This window comes from Tachyglossus aculeatus, chromosome 20 (assembly GCF_015852505.1).
Source record: "Tachyglossus aculeatus isolate mTacAcu1 chromosome 20, mTacAcu1.pri, whole genome shotgun sequence".
NCBI lineage: Eukaryota > Metazoa > Chordata > Mammalia > Monotremata > Tachyglossidae > Tachyglossus > Tachyglossus aculeatus.
Genome location: NC_052085.1, coordinates 30884147 through 30900400, shown reverse-complemented (window position 1 = coordinate 30900400; position 16254 = coordinate 30884147). Strand labels below are relative to the sequence as shown.

At 50.3% G+C, this 16254-nt stretch overlaps 1 protein-coding gene across 1 annotated transcript; it reads right to left on the bottom strand.

Annotated features, from left to right (window-relative positions):
- Window positions 1-1460: 1460 nt before the first annotated feature.
- FAM181B (family with sequence similarity 181 member B) lies at window positions 1461-4630 on the bottom strand. The gene has a single exon (XM_038762122.1). The coding sequence runs from the start codon at window positions 4607-4609 to the stop codon at window positions 3713-3715; it is 897 nt and encodes a 298-aa protein (XP_038618050.1). The 5' UTR covers window positions 4610-4630; the 3' UTR covers window positions 1461-3712.
- Window positions 4631-16254: the final 11624 nt, after the last annotated feature.

The following is a 16254-nucleotide window of genomic DNA, read 5'->3' as shown; positions in this document are numbered from 1 at the left end:
GCTCAACGTGGCTCTGTCACCAGTAATAATTGTGGTATTTGCTAAACGCTTACGATGTGCCAAACACTGTACTGAGCGCTGGGGTGGATACAAGCAAATCGGGTTGGACACAGTCCCTGACTCACAGGGGGCTCACAGTCTTAATCCCCATTTTACAGGTGAGGTGACCGAGGCACAGAGAAGCCAAGCGATTTGCCCAAGGTCACACAGCAGAGGAGTGGTGGAGCCGGGATTAGAACCATGACCTTCGGATTCCCAGCCACTCGGCCATGCTGCTTCCCAATCACACTGCGCCCTTCACCTTCCCATCCCCGTATCCCCCCAGACCCCTCACGGGGTGAGGAGACCACCAGCTTCCGAGAACAACCCAACCGCTACAAAAGAATCTCAGAAAAATAGACTGAAATCTCCTTGTGGGAAAGGGTTGCATCTACCAACTCTGTTGTATGCTCCCAAGCATTTAGTGCAGTGCTGAGCACACAGTAAGCACTCAATAAATACCGATTGATGGATTGATTAAGCTGGAGGGGCCACTGGTCTGTCAAGGGTGGGTGTGAAAAGAGCGTAAGCAGCAGAAGAAGGGAGAATAGAAAAACAAATTCAAACCAAAGAAGGCAGACAGCATTTGGGGGGGGGGGTGGTGGGAGGAAAAAGTGGGAAGTGCAATATCTGAAGCTCTAGGGACATGCAAATAGTGCAGACAATCAAGAGATATGATGTGCAAACCTGCAAGGGCCAGGGAGAAAAAACAGGGCAGAAATAAAAGTCGGATAAGGTCCCCGGGAAGCATGGACATTGGTCACATATGCCAAAGAGGAGAGGAGCAAACTGGAGTTATAAAACAAAGGGAAATCCCTAAAGTCGAAGAGAATGCCAGGAAGACAGTAGTGGAAAATACCAAAACGTATAATCGCCATCAGAAATACTGGCAGTGAGGAAGAGAGAAGATGGAGCAGAAAGTGTGAAACAGAAATGGATAATAAAGAAATAAAAGAGGGACAGCACCAAACCTGGAAAATGGGAAAGGTATTAAAAATTAAAATCAGAATAGAAGAGAGCAAGTGAATGAAAAAACACTCGCACAATTCATGTTGTAAAAAAAGCCCTGCTCCATCCCCCAGGTATTCTGGGGATTCGGGGCTACTAAATTAGCAAGGAAAAGGACATCTCACACACCTGCTTCCTCAGGGACATTCAGGCCTCATCCCGGAATTGGGCACTCCGTCTCTCTTCTGGCCTCTTCTCCAATCAGAAATGAGAGGTTGGTATTCCTCGTGGAAGTGACTGGGAAGAGAACCGCATTCACAATTTAGAATTACTCCCTAGGGTGCATTTGCCTCATCCCTCTACCCCACGAACTAAAATTTCTTCAGGAATTCTGACCCCAAAGTTTAAATGATGTACAAATGTCCGATGTCAAGGTGCAGTCACTTTAAGCAAAATGAAGGTCGTTGAAAAAATTTTTCTACTCAACATTTTATTTAAAGCTTGGTTTTCTGCAGCGTACTTGTACATGTATAGTTTCCTGTTAATCTTTTCGTAGCAGGCAATGGTCTTTGAGATCAAGACTTCATCCTTGCAAGGCCCCATCTGCATACTCGACTTGCCCATCTCAATTCTCACCTCAGGGCGCTTAGAACAGTGCTCTACACACAGTGAGCGTTCAGTACATACCACCGATTGATTATCTCTCCCCAGAAACTGAGTTATATCTCCAGAGCTCAGAATGGGCAGAGACGGATACAGCAAGGCAGTGACATCAACTCAAAGCCCAAAGAGGCTTTTCACCTCCCGCTGACTTCGCTTTTTTGGAAAAGACACAGGCTCATGTTCGATAAGTTGATTATTTCTCTCACTCCTTCCAATTATTGTGGCAACTGTGGGGCACTAGGGGACACACACACGGTCTCTCTCTCTCTCTCAAGAAAGCAGGTCACAGGAGTGAAATTTTCTCTGACCCACTTCCAAAGGGGAAGAAAACAGAATAATAATAATAATAATAATGGCATTTGTTAAGCGTTTACTATGTGCAAAGCACTGTTTTAAGCGCTGGAAAGATAGGACAGTCTTGTGCCCGCAAGAAATAACGATCAAGACGCTGAACTTTTTTTTCCCTTTTCTTGACAAGCAGCCAGCTTAATTTGGAACCAGTCCCCCCATACATAAAATTTGAAACACAAGTTAAACGATCATCAAATACTAACGAGTAACCCAGCTAGTTGGATGATGACCCTGAGCCAAAGCTTTAAGTGACCGGCCTGCTCTGTTACCTTGAACAAGTCATTTTACTTCTTTGTGCTTCAATTTCTCCACCTGCAAAATGAGCATTCAATGCCCGCCTTCATCATTGTCAATGGTATTGAGCACTTTGTGTGTGCACAGGACTGTATTAAGCATTTGGGAGAGTAACATACAACAGAGTTGTTAGACGGGGTCCTGCCCACGACGAGTTTACAGTCTAGAGTCTAGCCAGTGAGCCCTATCTGGGACAGGGACTGTGTCTAATAGGATTAACTTGTATTTTACCCCAGGGCTTAGAACAGTGCTAGTCACATAGTAAGAGCTTAACAAGTACCATCATTATTATTCCTAAAAGAGCCTAGATGGAAATGGGACGGCGGGTGTGTAGTGCAGTTCATTGCTCAGCTGGATGCTGTAGTCTCAGTCTTCAAAGAGTCAAATGTGATGTTCTGTTGAATTGAAGAAGTGTAAGAGGTGGTAATGTCCAAAGTGGCTTGGGTTTATTATAACGTATTTCTGGCGCCGAAGGGAAGGTGCCGAAAGGACGTGGTGAGGTGGTGTGTGTGTTTGCCCCTTCATGAAAACCCCCCGGAAAGAAGGGGATGCGTGTTTGTGTGCGTGTGTGTGTCTTAAAAACCTAACGTGCAGAAGGAGCTAAGTCTACAGTTAGTCCAGGCTGCTTCCAACAGTCCAGCCTCTCACTGTAATGTCACATCTATCGCTAACGATCACCTCTAAAATACAACTTCCCCTCTTTAATGACAGCTAAGGACCACGTGGGATACTCCCATCTAGAAAGATATCCCAAGAAATTAAATCTTTCCTCTTAATTGCTGCGCTGCAGTAAGGTCCTGCGAAGAAAAATGCAGGGCGAAGGCCCGAATTGGGAGGGGGGGAGAGAAATGGAAAACCCACTGCACGCAAATCCATTTTTACAGAGTTCGGCGACCGACAGGGAGGGGAGAGAGAAGTTTGAGGGACAGAAACCCAGATCCCATCCGGAGTTTCCTTCCTTGGGGTGGCAGGGCTCCCGTTTTAAAATGCTTGGAGTGGGTGGGGAGCGGCTCTGATGGGAAGAGTCTTCATCCCTAACCTCCGTGGCTTCTTAGGCGAGGAAACAACCCTCAAAATAGTCATTTCTCAGTCCTTTGTGTCCAGGTGGAGGTTGGGGTTCCTTGGGTCCAGGTGAAGGGGGGTGTCACTTGTATCCAGGTGAAAGGGGGCAGAAATGGGGGTGGGGGGTGAGGCTGGGTGGTCCAGTATCCCCCTCCCCTCCCCCCAGCTCTAAAGGCCTGAGAAGCCCCCCTCGTGTCTGGGTGAAGGAGGGGGTTCCTCGTGTCCACGTGAAAGAGGGGGTTCCTTGTGTCCTGGTGAAGGGGGGCATCCCTTGTGTCCAGGTGAAGGTGGGCAGAAGTGGGGGCAGGGGTTAAGCTGGGTGGTCCAGGGTCCCCCCACCCCCTGCCCCCCAGCTCTAAAGGCCCGAGAAGCCCCCCCGGCTAAAGCCCGCGCTGAAATCATAGGGCATCTGGGGGGTCGGGTGCGGAGACAGGGGGCAGTCGGGGAAGAAAGGGGCGAAGGCCGGGGGCTGCCCGGGGGTCTCCTCCCCTGCCCCGCCGGTCGCCCCCAAACCGGGGGCAGGGCCCAGGGGCTCCTCCAAGGTCAAAGGGCGGCCAGGGCCGGAGGAGGCCTTCTTGGGCAGGGGGCACGGGGGGTTCCAGGCCTCGGGGTACAGCAGCCCCCCGACCGCGGCCGGATGCACCTCGAACAGGCCGGGCTCCAGCTGGGCACCGGCATAGTCCGGCCCCAGGAGGTCGAAGAAGTCCGCCGCCGGCTCGCCGCCGCCCTTCTCCGGCTCCCTTAGGCCCCGGGCTCGGGTGGGCTCGGTGAAGAAGGACGGGGGCAGGTTGCGGTGGCGGAGGGGCAGCTTCTTGGCTGGGCCCGGGCTGCCGGAGGGGGCACGGGGGGCGGGCGGGTGCAGGGAGTCGAAAAGGGCGGCCAGGCTTCGACTCTGCAGGGCGGAGGAGGCTGGGGGCCTCCTGGAGGGCGCCTCGGAGGAGGTGGTGGACGAACAGGGGGTGGACGACCCCAGGCCCGTGCAGCGCTTGATCTGCTTCTGCAGGTACTTGCGGTGGTTGACCTTGCGCTTCGACTTCCCGGGCTTGTCGAGGGCCATCTTGATGTTGCTGGAGGCCGAGTCGATGAAGCTGAGCAGGTCCCGGGTGGCCTCCCTGCCGTCCCCGGGCCCGACCCCGGCCTGGGGGACCCCGGTGGCCCCGGACCCCCGGCCCTCCTCCCCCGACGCCGGGGTGCTGGGGAACAGGAACGGGGCGAAGTGGTGCGGGGCAAGGAGGGCGGCCTGCACCGCCATCCCGACCGCCACTCCGACCGCCGCTCCCTCACCCCGAAACGACCCGATCCCCTGCACTGACCCCCGAATCCCGCACCGACGCCTGGCTCCTGGCTCCCGCACCGACTTCTGCACGGACCCCCGGCTCCCGCACCGGCTTCTGCACCAGGTTCAGCTCCCGCACCGACTTCTGCACCGACCCCCGGCTCCCGCACCGACTTCTAGACGGACCCCCGGCTCCCACACCGACTTTTGGACAGACCCCCCGACTCCCACACCGCCTTCTGCACCGACCCCCGACTCCCGCACCGACTTCTGCACCGACCCCCGACTCCCGCACCGACTTCTGCACAGACCCCCGGCTTCCGCACCGACTTCTGCACCAGGTTCAGCTCCCGCACCGACTTTTGCACGGACCCCCGACTCCCGCACCAACTTCTGCTCCGACCCCGGGCACCCGCACCGACTTCTGCACCGACCACCGGCTCCCACACCAACTTCTGCACCGATCCCTGGCTCCCACCCCGACTTCTGCACCGATCCCCAGCTCCCACACTGACTCCTGCACCAACCCCCGACTCCCACACCGACTTCTGCACCGACCCCCAACTCCCACACCGACTTCTGCACAGACCCCCGACTCCCACACCGACTTCTGCATAGACCACTGGCTCCCACAACGACTTCTGCACCAGGTTCAGCTCCTGCCCCGACTTTTGCAATGACCCCCGGCTCCCACACCAACTTCTGCACCAGTTCCACGTCCCGCACCGACTTCTGCAGGGACCCCCGATTCCCCCACCGACTTCTGCACCAGGTTCAGCTCCCGCACCGACTTTTGCACAGACCCCCGACTCCCGCAACAACTTCTGCACGGACCCCCGGCTCCTGCACCGACTTCTGCACCGATCCCCGACGCCCGCACCGACTTCTGCACCAGGTTCAGCTCCCACACCAACTTCTGCACCGACCCCCGGGTCCCGCACCGACTTCTCCACCAACTCCACTTCCCACACTGACTTCTACACAGACCCCCGGCTCCCACACCAACTTCTCCACCAGGTTCAGCTCCCGCACCGACTTCTGCACAGACCCCAGCCTCTTGCACCGCCTCCTGCACAGACCCCCGACTCCCCACCGACTTCTGCACCAGGTTCAGCTCCCGCAGCGACTTCTGGCCGGACCCCCAACTCCCCTCCGACTTCTGCAGGGACCCCCACCTCCCGCAACGACTTCTGCACCAGTTTCACCTCCCGCACCGACTTCTGCAGGGACCCCCGACTCCCCCACCGACTTCTCCACCAGGTTCAGCTCCCGCAGCGGCTTCTGCAGGGACCCCCCCACCTCCCGCAACGCCTTCTGCACCAACTGCGGTTCCCTTGCGGGTTTCCTCTGCAGACAGTCCAGCTCCCGCAGGGGCTGAAGTTTGGGCAAGGATTGCGGCTCCCTGGCGGGTTTCCTCTGCAGGTCCGCGGGCTCCCGCACGGACTCAACTTTCTGCAGAAGTTGCGGCTCCCTTGCGGGTTTCCTCTGCAGACAGTCCGGCTCCCGCACGGTGTGAAGTTTGTGCAAGGACTGCGGCTCCCTGGCAGGTTTCCTCTGCAGGCAGTCGGGCTCCCGCAGGGGGCTCAACTTTCTGCAAAAAGTTCTGCTCCCGCACAGGTTTCTTCTGCCCAACTGCGGACCCTTGCGGGTTTTCTCTGCAGAAAGACAGTCCAACTCCCGCAAGGACTCAGATTTCTGCAGAAGTTGCGGCTCCCTTGGGGGTTTGCTCTGCAAACAGACAGTCCAACTCCCGCAAGGACTCTGATTTCTGCAGAAGTTGCGGCTCCCTTGCGGGTTTCCTCTGCAGACAGACAGTTCAACTCCCGCAAGGACTCAGATTTCTGCAGCAGCTGCAACTCCCTTGCGGGTTTGCTCTGCAAACAGACAATCCAACTCCCGCAAGGACTCAGATTTCTGCAGCAGCTGCGGCTCCCTTGCGGGTTTTCTCTGCAGACAGACAGTCCAAATCCCGCAAGGACTCAGATTTCTGCAGAAGTTGCGGCTCCCTTGCGGGTTTGATCTGCAGACAGTCCAACTCCCGCAAGGACTCAGATTTCTGCAAAAGTTGCGGCTCCCTTTTGGGTTTGCTCTGCAGACAGTCCAACTCCCGTAAGGACTCAGATTTCTGCAGCAGCTGCGGCTCCCTTGCGGGTTTGCTCTGCAGACAGTCCTGCTCCCGCACGGTCTGAAGTTTGTGCAAAGACTGCGGCTCCCAGGCGGGTTTCCTCTGCAGACAGTCAGTCCACCTCCCGCAAGGACTCCAATTTCTGCAGGCAGTTCAGCTCCCTTGCGGGTTTCCCCTGCAGGTCCTCAGACTCCCGCAGGGACTCAACTTTCTGCAAGGATTGCGGCTCCCTTGCAGGTTTGCTGTGCCCGCAGTGGGAATCCCTTTGCAGGTCTGCTGTGCCCACCCTGGGAATCCTTTGCGGCTTTGCTCTGCCCACCCTGGGAATCCTTTGCGGGTTTGCTGTGTCCGCAGTGGGAATCCCTTTGGAGGTCTGCTGTGCCCACCCTGGGAATCCTTTGCGGGTCTGCTGTGCCCACCCTGGGAATCCTTTGCGGGTTTGGTGTGCCCGCAGTGGAAATCCTTTGCGGGTCAGCTGTGCCCACCCTGGGAATCCTTTGTGGGTTTGCTGTGCCCGCAGTGGGAATCCCTTGCGGGTCTGCTGTGCCCGCAGTGGAAATCTTTTGAGGGTCTGCTGTACCCACCCTGGGAATCCTTTGCGGGTTTGCTGTGTCCGCAGTGGGAATCCCTTTGCAGGTCTGCTGTGCCCACCCTGGGAATCCTTTGAGGGTTTCCGGTGCCCACCCTGCGAATCCTTTGCGGGTTTCCTGTACCCGCAGTGGGAATCCTTTGCGGGTCTGCCGTGCCCACCTTGCAAATCCTTTGCGGGCCTGCTGTGCCCGCAGTGGGAATCCTTTGAGGGTCTGCTGTGCCCGCAGTGGAAATCCTTTGAGGGTCTGCTCTGCCCACCCTGGGAATCCCTTGCGGGTCTGCTGTGCCGGCAGTGGGAATCCTTTTGTAGGTCTGCTGTGCCCGCAGTGGGAATTCTTTGAGGGTCTGCTGTGCCCGCAGTGGGAATCCTTTTGCAGGTCTGCTGTGCCCGCAGTGGGAATCCCTTGAGGGTCTGCTGTGTCCGCAGTGGGAATCCTTTTGCAGGCCTGCTGTGCCCGCAGTGGGAATCCTTTTTGGGTCTGCTGTGCCCGCAGTGGGAATCCTTTTGCGGGCCTGCTGTGCCCGCAGTGGGAATTCTTTGAGGGTCTGCTGTGCCCTCAGTGGGAATCCTTTGAGGGTCTTCTGTGCCTACCCTGGGAATCCGTTGCGGCTTTGCTGTGCCCGCAGTGGGAATCCTTTTGCAGGTCTGCTGTGCCCGCAGTGGGAATCCTTTGAGGGTCTGCTGTGCCCAGCCTGGGAATCCTTTGCGGGTTTGCTGTGCCGGCAGTGGGAATCCTTTGTGGGTTTAGCTGTGCCCGCAGAAAGGTCTGCTGTGCCCAGCCTGGGAATCCCTTGCGGGTTTGCTGTGCCCACCCTGGGAATCCTTTGAGGGTCTGCTGTGCCCGCAGTGGGAATCCTTTGAGAGTTTGCTGTGCCCACCCTGGTACTCCTTTGCAGGTTTGCTGTGCCCGCAGTGGGAATCCCTTTGCGGGCCTGGGGTGTTTTTCCGGAGGCTTGGGCTCCTCCCGCGACCCCCACGACCCTCCTGGGGGGCGGGGCGAGGATCACACACACACACACACACACACACACACACACACACTTTCCCCTTCCCCCCTAAAGCCCCCCTCCCTTAATCCTTTTGTGGCCCCTTCCCCCTCACACCCACAATACACCAACTCTGTTGCCGACTTGGCCTTTCCAAGCGCCTAGTCCAGTAAGCGCTCAATAAATAGGATGGAATGGATGAGTGAATGAATGGACCAACCCAACGCCCCCTACAAATGTGCTGTCTCTCTCAATTCTATTCTATTTATTAATAATAATAATAAATTGTGGTATTTGTTAAGCGCTTAGTATGTGCCGATCACTTTTAAGTGCTTACTGTGTGCAGAGCACTGTGATAATAATGATGATGATGACGGTGATTGTTTAAGGGCTTACTATAATGTGCCAAGTACTGTTCTAAGCGCTGAATAATAATGATAGTATGTGTTAAGCGCTTACTATGTGCCAGTCACTTGTAAGTCCTTACTGTGTGCAATCATAAGGATGATGAAGGCGTTTGTTTAAGCGCTTAGTATGTGCCGATCACTTTTAAGTGCTTACTTGTGCAAAGCACTGTAATAATAATGATGATGATGATGGTGTTTGTTTAAGCGCTTACTATGTGCCAAGTACTGTTCTAAGCGCTGAATAATAATGATAGTTTGTGTTAAGTGCTTACTTTGTGCCAGTCACTTGTAAGTCCTTACTGTGTGCAATCATAATGATGATGATGGTGTTTGTTTAAGTGCTTACTATGTGCCAGTCATTTTTCAGTGCTTACTGTGTGCAGAGCGCTGTGATAATAATAATGATGATGATGATGGTGTTTGTTTAAGCGCTATGTGCCAAGTACTGTTCTAAGTGCTGAATAATCCATATGGAGCTGTATATATGTACATGTGTTTGTACATGTTTATTACTCTATTTATTTATTTTACTTGTACATATCTATTCTATTTATTTTATTTTGTTAATATGTTTGGTTTTGTTCTCTGTCCCCCCCTTCTAGACTGTGAGCCTACTGTTGGGGAGGGACCGTCTCTATATGTTGCCAACTTGGACTTCCCAAGCGCTTAGTACAGTGCTCTGCACACAGTAAGCGCTCAATAAATACGATTGATTGATTGAGCTCACGGTCTTAATCCCCGTTTTACAGATGAGGTAACTGAGGCGCAGAGAAATGAAGTGACTTGCCCAAGGTTACACATTCATTCATTCAATCGTATTTATTGAGCTCTTACTGTGTGCAGAGCACTGTACTAAGCGCTTGGGAAGTACAAGTTGGCAACATATAGAGACGGTCCCTACCCAACTGTGGGCTCACAGTCTACACAGCGGATAAGTGGTGGAGCCGGGATTAGATGTTCAGACTCTTAGGCTTGCACTCTATCCACTATGCTGTGCTCCTTCTAGAGAGGGCTGCCTGCCATAGTGGAAGATTTGGGAGACAGTATGTCATCCTCACTTCCAGGATCTCTCCTCCCTTCTCTCGGCAGACACAGGAATGATTGTGGAATTGGTTAAGCGCTTACTCTAGGATGAGCTTTGGGGTAGATGCAGAATAATCAGATGGGACACAACCCCTGTCCCATATGAGGTTCCCAGTTCAAGTGAGTGGAGGAACAGGCATTTAATCCCCATTTTATAGATGGGGAAGCTAAGGTTCAGGGAAGAAAAGTGCTTAGGTCACACAGCAGGCAAGTGGCAGAGCAGGGATTAGAACCCAGATCTGTTGCCTCCTGTGCTTGCAACTCTGAGCCCTGGAACGGTATCAGATCTACCTCAATTCCCTCCTCTGTAAAATGGGGATTAAAACCGTGAGCCCCATGTGGGACAGGGACTCTGTCCAAACCGATTAGCTTGTCTCTACCCCAAGCGCTTAGTACACTGCCTGGCACATAGTAAGCGCTTAACAGACTATTATTAAAAAAATAATAGCTGCAGCCCTCAAGACTCTCCCCTTCATCCCCCTCTCCATGCCCCCCATCTTACCTCCTTCCCTTCCCCACAGCACCTGTATATATGTATATATGTTTGTACATATTTATTACTCTACTTATTTATTTATTTTACTTGTACATATCTATTCTATTTATTTTATTTTGTTAATATGTTTGGTTTTGTTCTGTCTCCCCCTTCTAGACTATGAGCCCACTGTTGGGTAGGGACTGTCTCTATATGTTGCCAACTTGTACTTCCCAAGCGCTTAGTACAGTGCTCTGCACATAGTAAGCGCTCAATAAATACGATTGATGATGATGATGATGATTACTCTATTTATTTATTTATTTTACTTGTACATATCTATTCTATTCATTTTATTTTGTTAATATGTTTGGTTTTGTTCTCTGTCTTCCCCTTTTAGACTGGGAGCCCACTGTTGGGTAGGGACTGTCTCTATATGTTGCCAACTTGTACTTCCCAAGCGCTTAGTACAGTGCTCTGCACATAGTAAGCACTCAATAAATACGATTGATGATGATGATGATTACTCTATTTATTTATTTATTTTACTTGTACATAATCTATTCTATTTTATTTAGTTAATATGTTTGGTTTTGTTCTCTGTCTCCCCCTTCTAGACTGTGAGCCCACTGTTGGGTAGGGACTGTCTCTATATGTTGCCAACTTGTACTTCCCAAGCACTTAGTACAGTGCTCTGCACACAGTAAGCGCTCAATAAATACGATTGATTGATTGATTGATTGGTCGTCTGGGGGAAGCCCCCCAACTCGGGCTTTCTGGGCTACCGGAGAGGTACTGAGCGACCTTGGCCTCACCAATCACCCGGTCTCTTAGTCATGGAGACAGCAGGCTTCTTTGAGTGGATGTGAAGGTAAGACCTCGGACTTCCTGTTGGGAAAAAGGGTCCGGCCTGTTCCGGGAGCTGTTTACAGAGCTTTGGATTTCAGCTCTTAAGCGCCAGCGATGCAGAACCCTGAACAGAATAAGGATTAGCTTCCTCAGGAACCAAAAGCGGAGGGGCCCAAGGGTGGAATTCTCCCCCAAAAAGTACTCGATTTGGGGGAATTGAGATTTCACATCATTCCTTTGGGCTTTTGAGCATTACAATTCTGGCCACCTCAACAGCAGATGTTTTCATTTTTTCATTTTGGGCCTTGGGCCGGTTGGCCACAGAGCCTAAGAGCTTTGAGTGTTTTGGAGGGGAGAATATTGTTTTATGGATTTTCACGGTTGAACACTGCATAGGTGAAAAATGGTGACGTCTGCGGAAACTCATATTAACACATGCGTTTCCAAATAATTACATACGATATCTATTTTGGATATGTACATAGGTGCTGTGGGGCTGCGGGAGGGGTTAATAAAGGGTGCAAATCCACATGCCAGGGTGGCATAGGAGGGAGTGGGAGAAAGGGAAGTGAGGGCTTAGTCAGGGAAGGCCACTTGGAGGAGATGTGCCTTCAATAAGGGGTTGAAGGTGGGGAAACTGATCATCCGATGGATCTGAGGGTCCCCTCACTTTGATTGGTTTTCCCTGTTGCCTCCCAGCGGCTGGCTAATTTCCCATGATTTATCCTTTCTAGCTATTTCCACCATCCCCCAAAAAGCACAAAAAGGGTTTAACCCTCTCCAGGGGAAGTTCATTCATTCATTCATTCATTCATTCATTCATTCAGTTGTATTTATTGAGTGCTTACTGTGTGCAGAGCACTGTACTAAGTGCTTGGGAAGTACAAGTTGGCAACATATAGAGATGGCCCCTACCCAACAGCGGGTTCACAGTGTAGAAGGGGGAAACAGACAACAAAACAAAACATATCAACAAAATAAAATAGAATAAATATGCGCAAGTAAAATAAATAGAGAATAAATATGTACAAACATATAAGCATATATAGAGGTGCTGTGGGGAAGGGAAGGAGGTAAGGCGGGTCTGCGGTATGGTCTGCACAAGAAGAAAATCTCAGATGAAAATCATCAGCTATCATCGTTAGCATCCTTTGGGGAGGCTGAAAAAGAAGCTAATTGGTACTGCTAACCCTCTCCGGGTTTTCCAGGTCCTGACTCCTAAGCTCAGAGACATGAGCAGAAATGAGCCTCTTGGCCTCCTCAAAAGTAGTCCACTGTTTTTCTCATTAATTCTGGAGTCTGTCCCCTCACCATTTAAAGAAAAGGAGGCAGTGTGGCCTAGTGGAAACCGAACGGGACTGGCAACAGAAAACAAGAGAGCCTGGTCCTAATCCCAGTTCTGCCACTGACTGACTGAGTGACTTTGGGCAAGTCACTTAAATCTCTCCGGGTCTCAGCTTCCCCATCCGTCAGATGAGGATGAGATGCTCTCATCTTCGTCATCATCGTCATCATCATAGAGAAGCAGCGTGGCTCATTGGAAAGAGCCCGGGCTTTGGAGTCAGAGGTCATGGGTTCAAATCCCAGCTCCGCCAATTGTCAGCTGTGTGACTTCGGGCAAGTCACTTCACTTCTCTGGGCCTCAGTTACCTCATCTGTAAAATGGGGATGAAGACTGTGAGCCCCCTGTGGGACTACCTGATCCCCTTGTAATCTCCCCAGCGCTTAGAACAGTGCTTTGCACATAGTAAGCGCTTAATAAATGCTATCATTATTATCTTCTTGAGCTGTGAGTCCCAAGTGGGGCGAGGACTTTCTGATCCAATATTCCCCCCGCCCAAAACCTCAAAGTTCTAGGTTTCATGGTCAATCGGCCCAAGGCACAAAAAATAAAAATAAAAACATCTGCTGCTGTGGTGGCCAGAATTATAATGCTCAAAAAACCCCAACCTCCTTGGATTGTAAAATGGTGGAAATTAATGAGGGAAGGAGGTGGGTTTTCGGAGGCTTTGCCTCAAACATATTTATTGAAAGCCTTTTGTGTGCAGAACACAGTACTAAGCACTTGTGCGAATACAATAGAAGCAGGAGGGACTTGGGAGTCAAAGGACCAGGGTTCTAGTCCTGACTCTGCCACACATCTGCTACGTGAACTTGGGCAAGTGACTTCACTTCTCTGTGCCTCTGTTACCTCATCTGTAAAATGGAGATTAAATCTAAAACGAAATCCAAAAACTAAATCCTAAATTAGACTGTGAGCCCTATGTGGGACAGGAACTGTGTCCAACCTGATTAACTTGTATTCATTCACTCATTCAATCATATTTATTGAGCGCTTACTGTGTGCAGAGCACTGTACTAAGCGCTTGGGAAGTACAAGTTGGCAACATATAGAGACGGTCCCTACCCAACAGTGGGCTCACAGTCTAGAATGGGGAGACAGACAACAAAACAAAACATGAAGACAAGTGAGCACTTTACGAATACCGCAATTATTATTATTATTACTCTATGGTGGCTTTTCCTTAAGGGAAATGTGACCCCTGCATCTAAGATGATGATGGTATTTGTTAAGCGCTTACTATGTGCCAAGCACTGTTCTAAGCGCTTAGTACAGTGCTTGACACATAGTAAGTACTTAACAAGTAAATGCTTACAGTATAAAACACGGGACCCAGAAAGGGAACTTTAATAAATTACATATAGGGGAAGTAATATTCATTCAATCGTGTTTATTGAGTTCTTACTGTGTTCAGAGCACTGTACTAAGCGCTTGGGAAGTACAAGTTGGCAACATATAGAGACGGTCCCTACCCAACAAGGGGCTCACAGTCTAGAAGAATCTAATTAGAATCTATAGATTCTAATAGACTCTATAAGATATGTACAGGAATTATGGCAGTGTAAGAGCTTTTGTGCTATCAGACATAGGGTCCTCTAGACTGTAAGCTCATTGTGGGTAGGGAATGTATCTGTTATATTGCTATACGGTACTCTTCCGGGTCCTTAGTACAGTGATCTGCACACAGTAGGTGCTCAATAAATACGATTGATCGATTTTAAGTGAGGAGGTGCAAGGAAAAGTATTAAGGCCATTTACAAACACCATAGTGAGGAGCCGCTAGACAATACAGAGGAGCAGAAAACTTCACCCATTTGTGGGTGCTGAGTTTCCTCTCACATAGCTGGGGTCTCCTACCTTGGCAGGGCTGTTGCAGAATGGGATGCGATTTTGCCCAGACTCTGGGGGAGGAAGGAGGAAAGAAGGAAGGGTGGGTGGTTGGGGTGGATTGTTGGGGGGTCTTTCGGTTTTCCCGCCACCGACGAGGGCCCGGGTCTGGGGATCGAGTTATGGGAAAATCGTCCCGTGGAACAGGTGTCACTGTTCTAAACCTACAGTCTCATTTCCTGATCGTGTCTTAATCTGCCCGTCGGTGGGGAAAGTTGATTTCTTGCACATTCTTATATCAGTGGGAATTTCTGCCCTTGTCTGACAAGCATTATGGGTCGCCTTTGACATACAGGCCTACAGAACCTAAATAAGCCGCTATTCTCTCACCAGCCTGAAAGGACCCTTTGTGCCAGGAATTCATTAAACTGCACTGCACAGCCCTTCATAAACAGGGCTCAATAATGAACAGTCGATTTAACTGGAAAAGCTGCTGGAGTTGTTAAATTAAAGGGAAATAAAGTACTTCAGCTCCAGTCTGCCAGAAGAAATGTTGACTGAAAAAAAAAAAAAATCCTCTGTCTTATGGAACTTTGGGAAAAAAAATCCAAAATGCACAGGAAACTGCCTTTTTAACTAGCTGAGAAATTATTTTAAAGGACAAAAAACTTCGCCTAGATAGTTGGGAGATTTGAGTTTTCGTGAGCTGAGAGAGGGGCTTTTTTAAAAAAATCTCTGACTTCGGCCTTGTGGAGAAAGTGCACAATTTTCTCTTTTGTGCTGGGGATTGGTCCAGTTTTAGGAGAGCTGAGGTTTTGGCGACTTGGATAAAGTCCCATCTGGGAGTCTTCCCTTTCACTCTTTGGTTGTTCGAAGGCCTCAGAGAGGGAGAAGCTCCGTGGCTGGAGACGGAGAAGTGAGAACTGGAGAAGACATTTCTCCATGATCTTAATTTGACTGTAGAGTGGCTCACTGGCGATATGATTTTCTCAGACATCAGGCTTAGAACTCGCTCTGCCTTATACCTTCCGTTAGAGTTTTAACTCCTTGAGACGATGAATGTATCCCATGCTTCTGACATACTCCTAGCACTCAACACAGCGCTGTGCACTTAGGAGGTGCTCAGGAAAAAAATCAATCATACTCATTGATCACTTATTGTGTGCAGAGCACTGTACTAAGTGGGTGGGAGATTACAATATAACAGAGTTGGTAGATATGTTCCCAGCCCACAAAGAGTACACAGTCTAGAATGACTCTTCTACTACTAAGACGATTTACTGAAAAGGGACGTGGGCTCTTGGCCCAACACTACCTTGGGACAATCTCTGTGAACCTCAGTTTCCTGATCTATAAATTGGGGTTAGAATATCTGTTTTTCTTACCACTTTATTGTGGTGGGACAGGAACTGTGACCAGTCTGATTATCGTAGTGCCCAGCCATGAGAAAACGCCGTAATCGTTATTATCCGTGTGGCAAAGTCTGAATCAAAAGCATGCTTGCCTTTCCAAAAATTTGAGTTCTCTTTCTATCGGTCAGTCACTCAATCGAATTTTATCAAGTGCCTCCTGTGTGCAGAGCACTTTACTAAGCTCTTGGGAGAGTTTAGCAGAGTTACTAGACCCAATCCCTGCCCTCAAGGAACTACAATCTAGTTGGGGGAACAGACGCTGACATCATTTTCCACAGGACGATGAAGGAAAATTCCAAGCTATTTGTGTATTTTTTAAAGAGGTTACGATAGATTTTATGGCCCTGTAGTCCCTGAGGTTTCTTTTATAACATCCAGAGTGTAAAAAATAATAAAAGGGCTTGTTGTCTTTGTGTTTAAGTTCAGGGGCCAGGGGTGGCTGACTTTATTGATGTTCTATTTGAACAATATTGGTAATTATTCTGGGAGCTAGATATGGACGGACGCCTATAAGTCAGTATCA

What these genes read in the sequence shown, in the direction of transcription:
- FAM181B (XM_038762122.1), bottom strand. Translation starts at nt 4,609, where the DNA reads ATGGCGGTGCAGGCCGCCCTCCTTGCCCCGCACCACTTCGCCCCGTTC.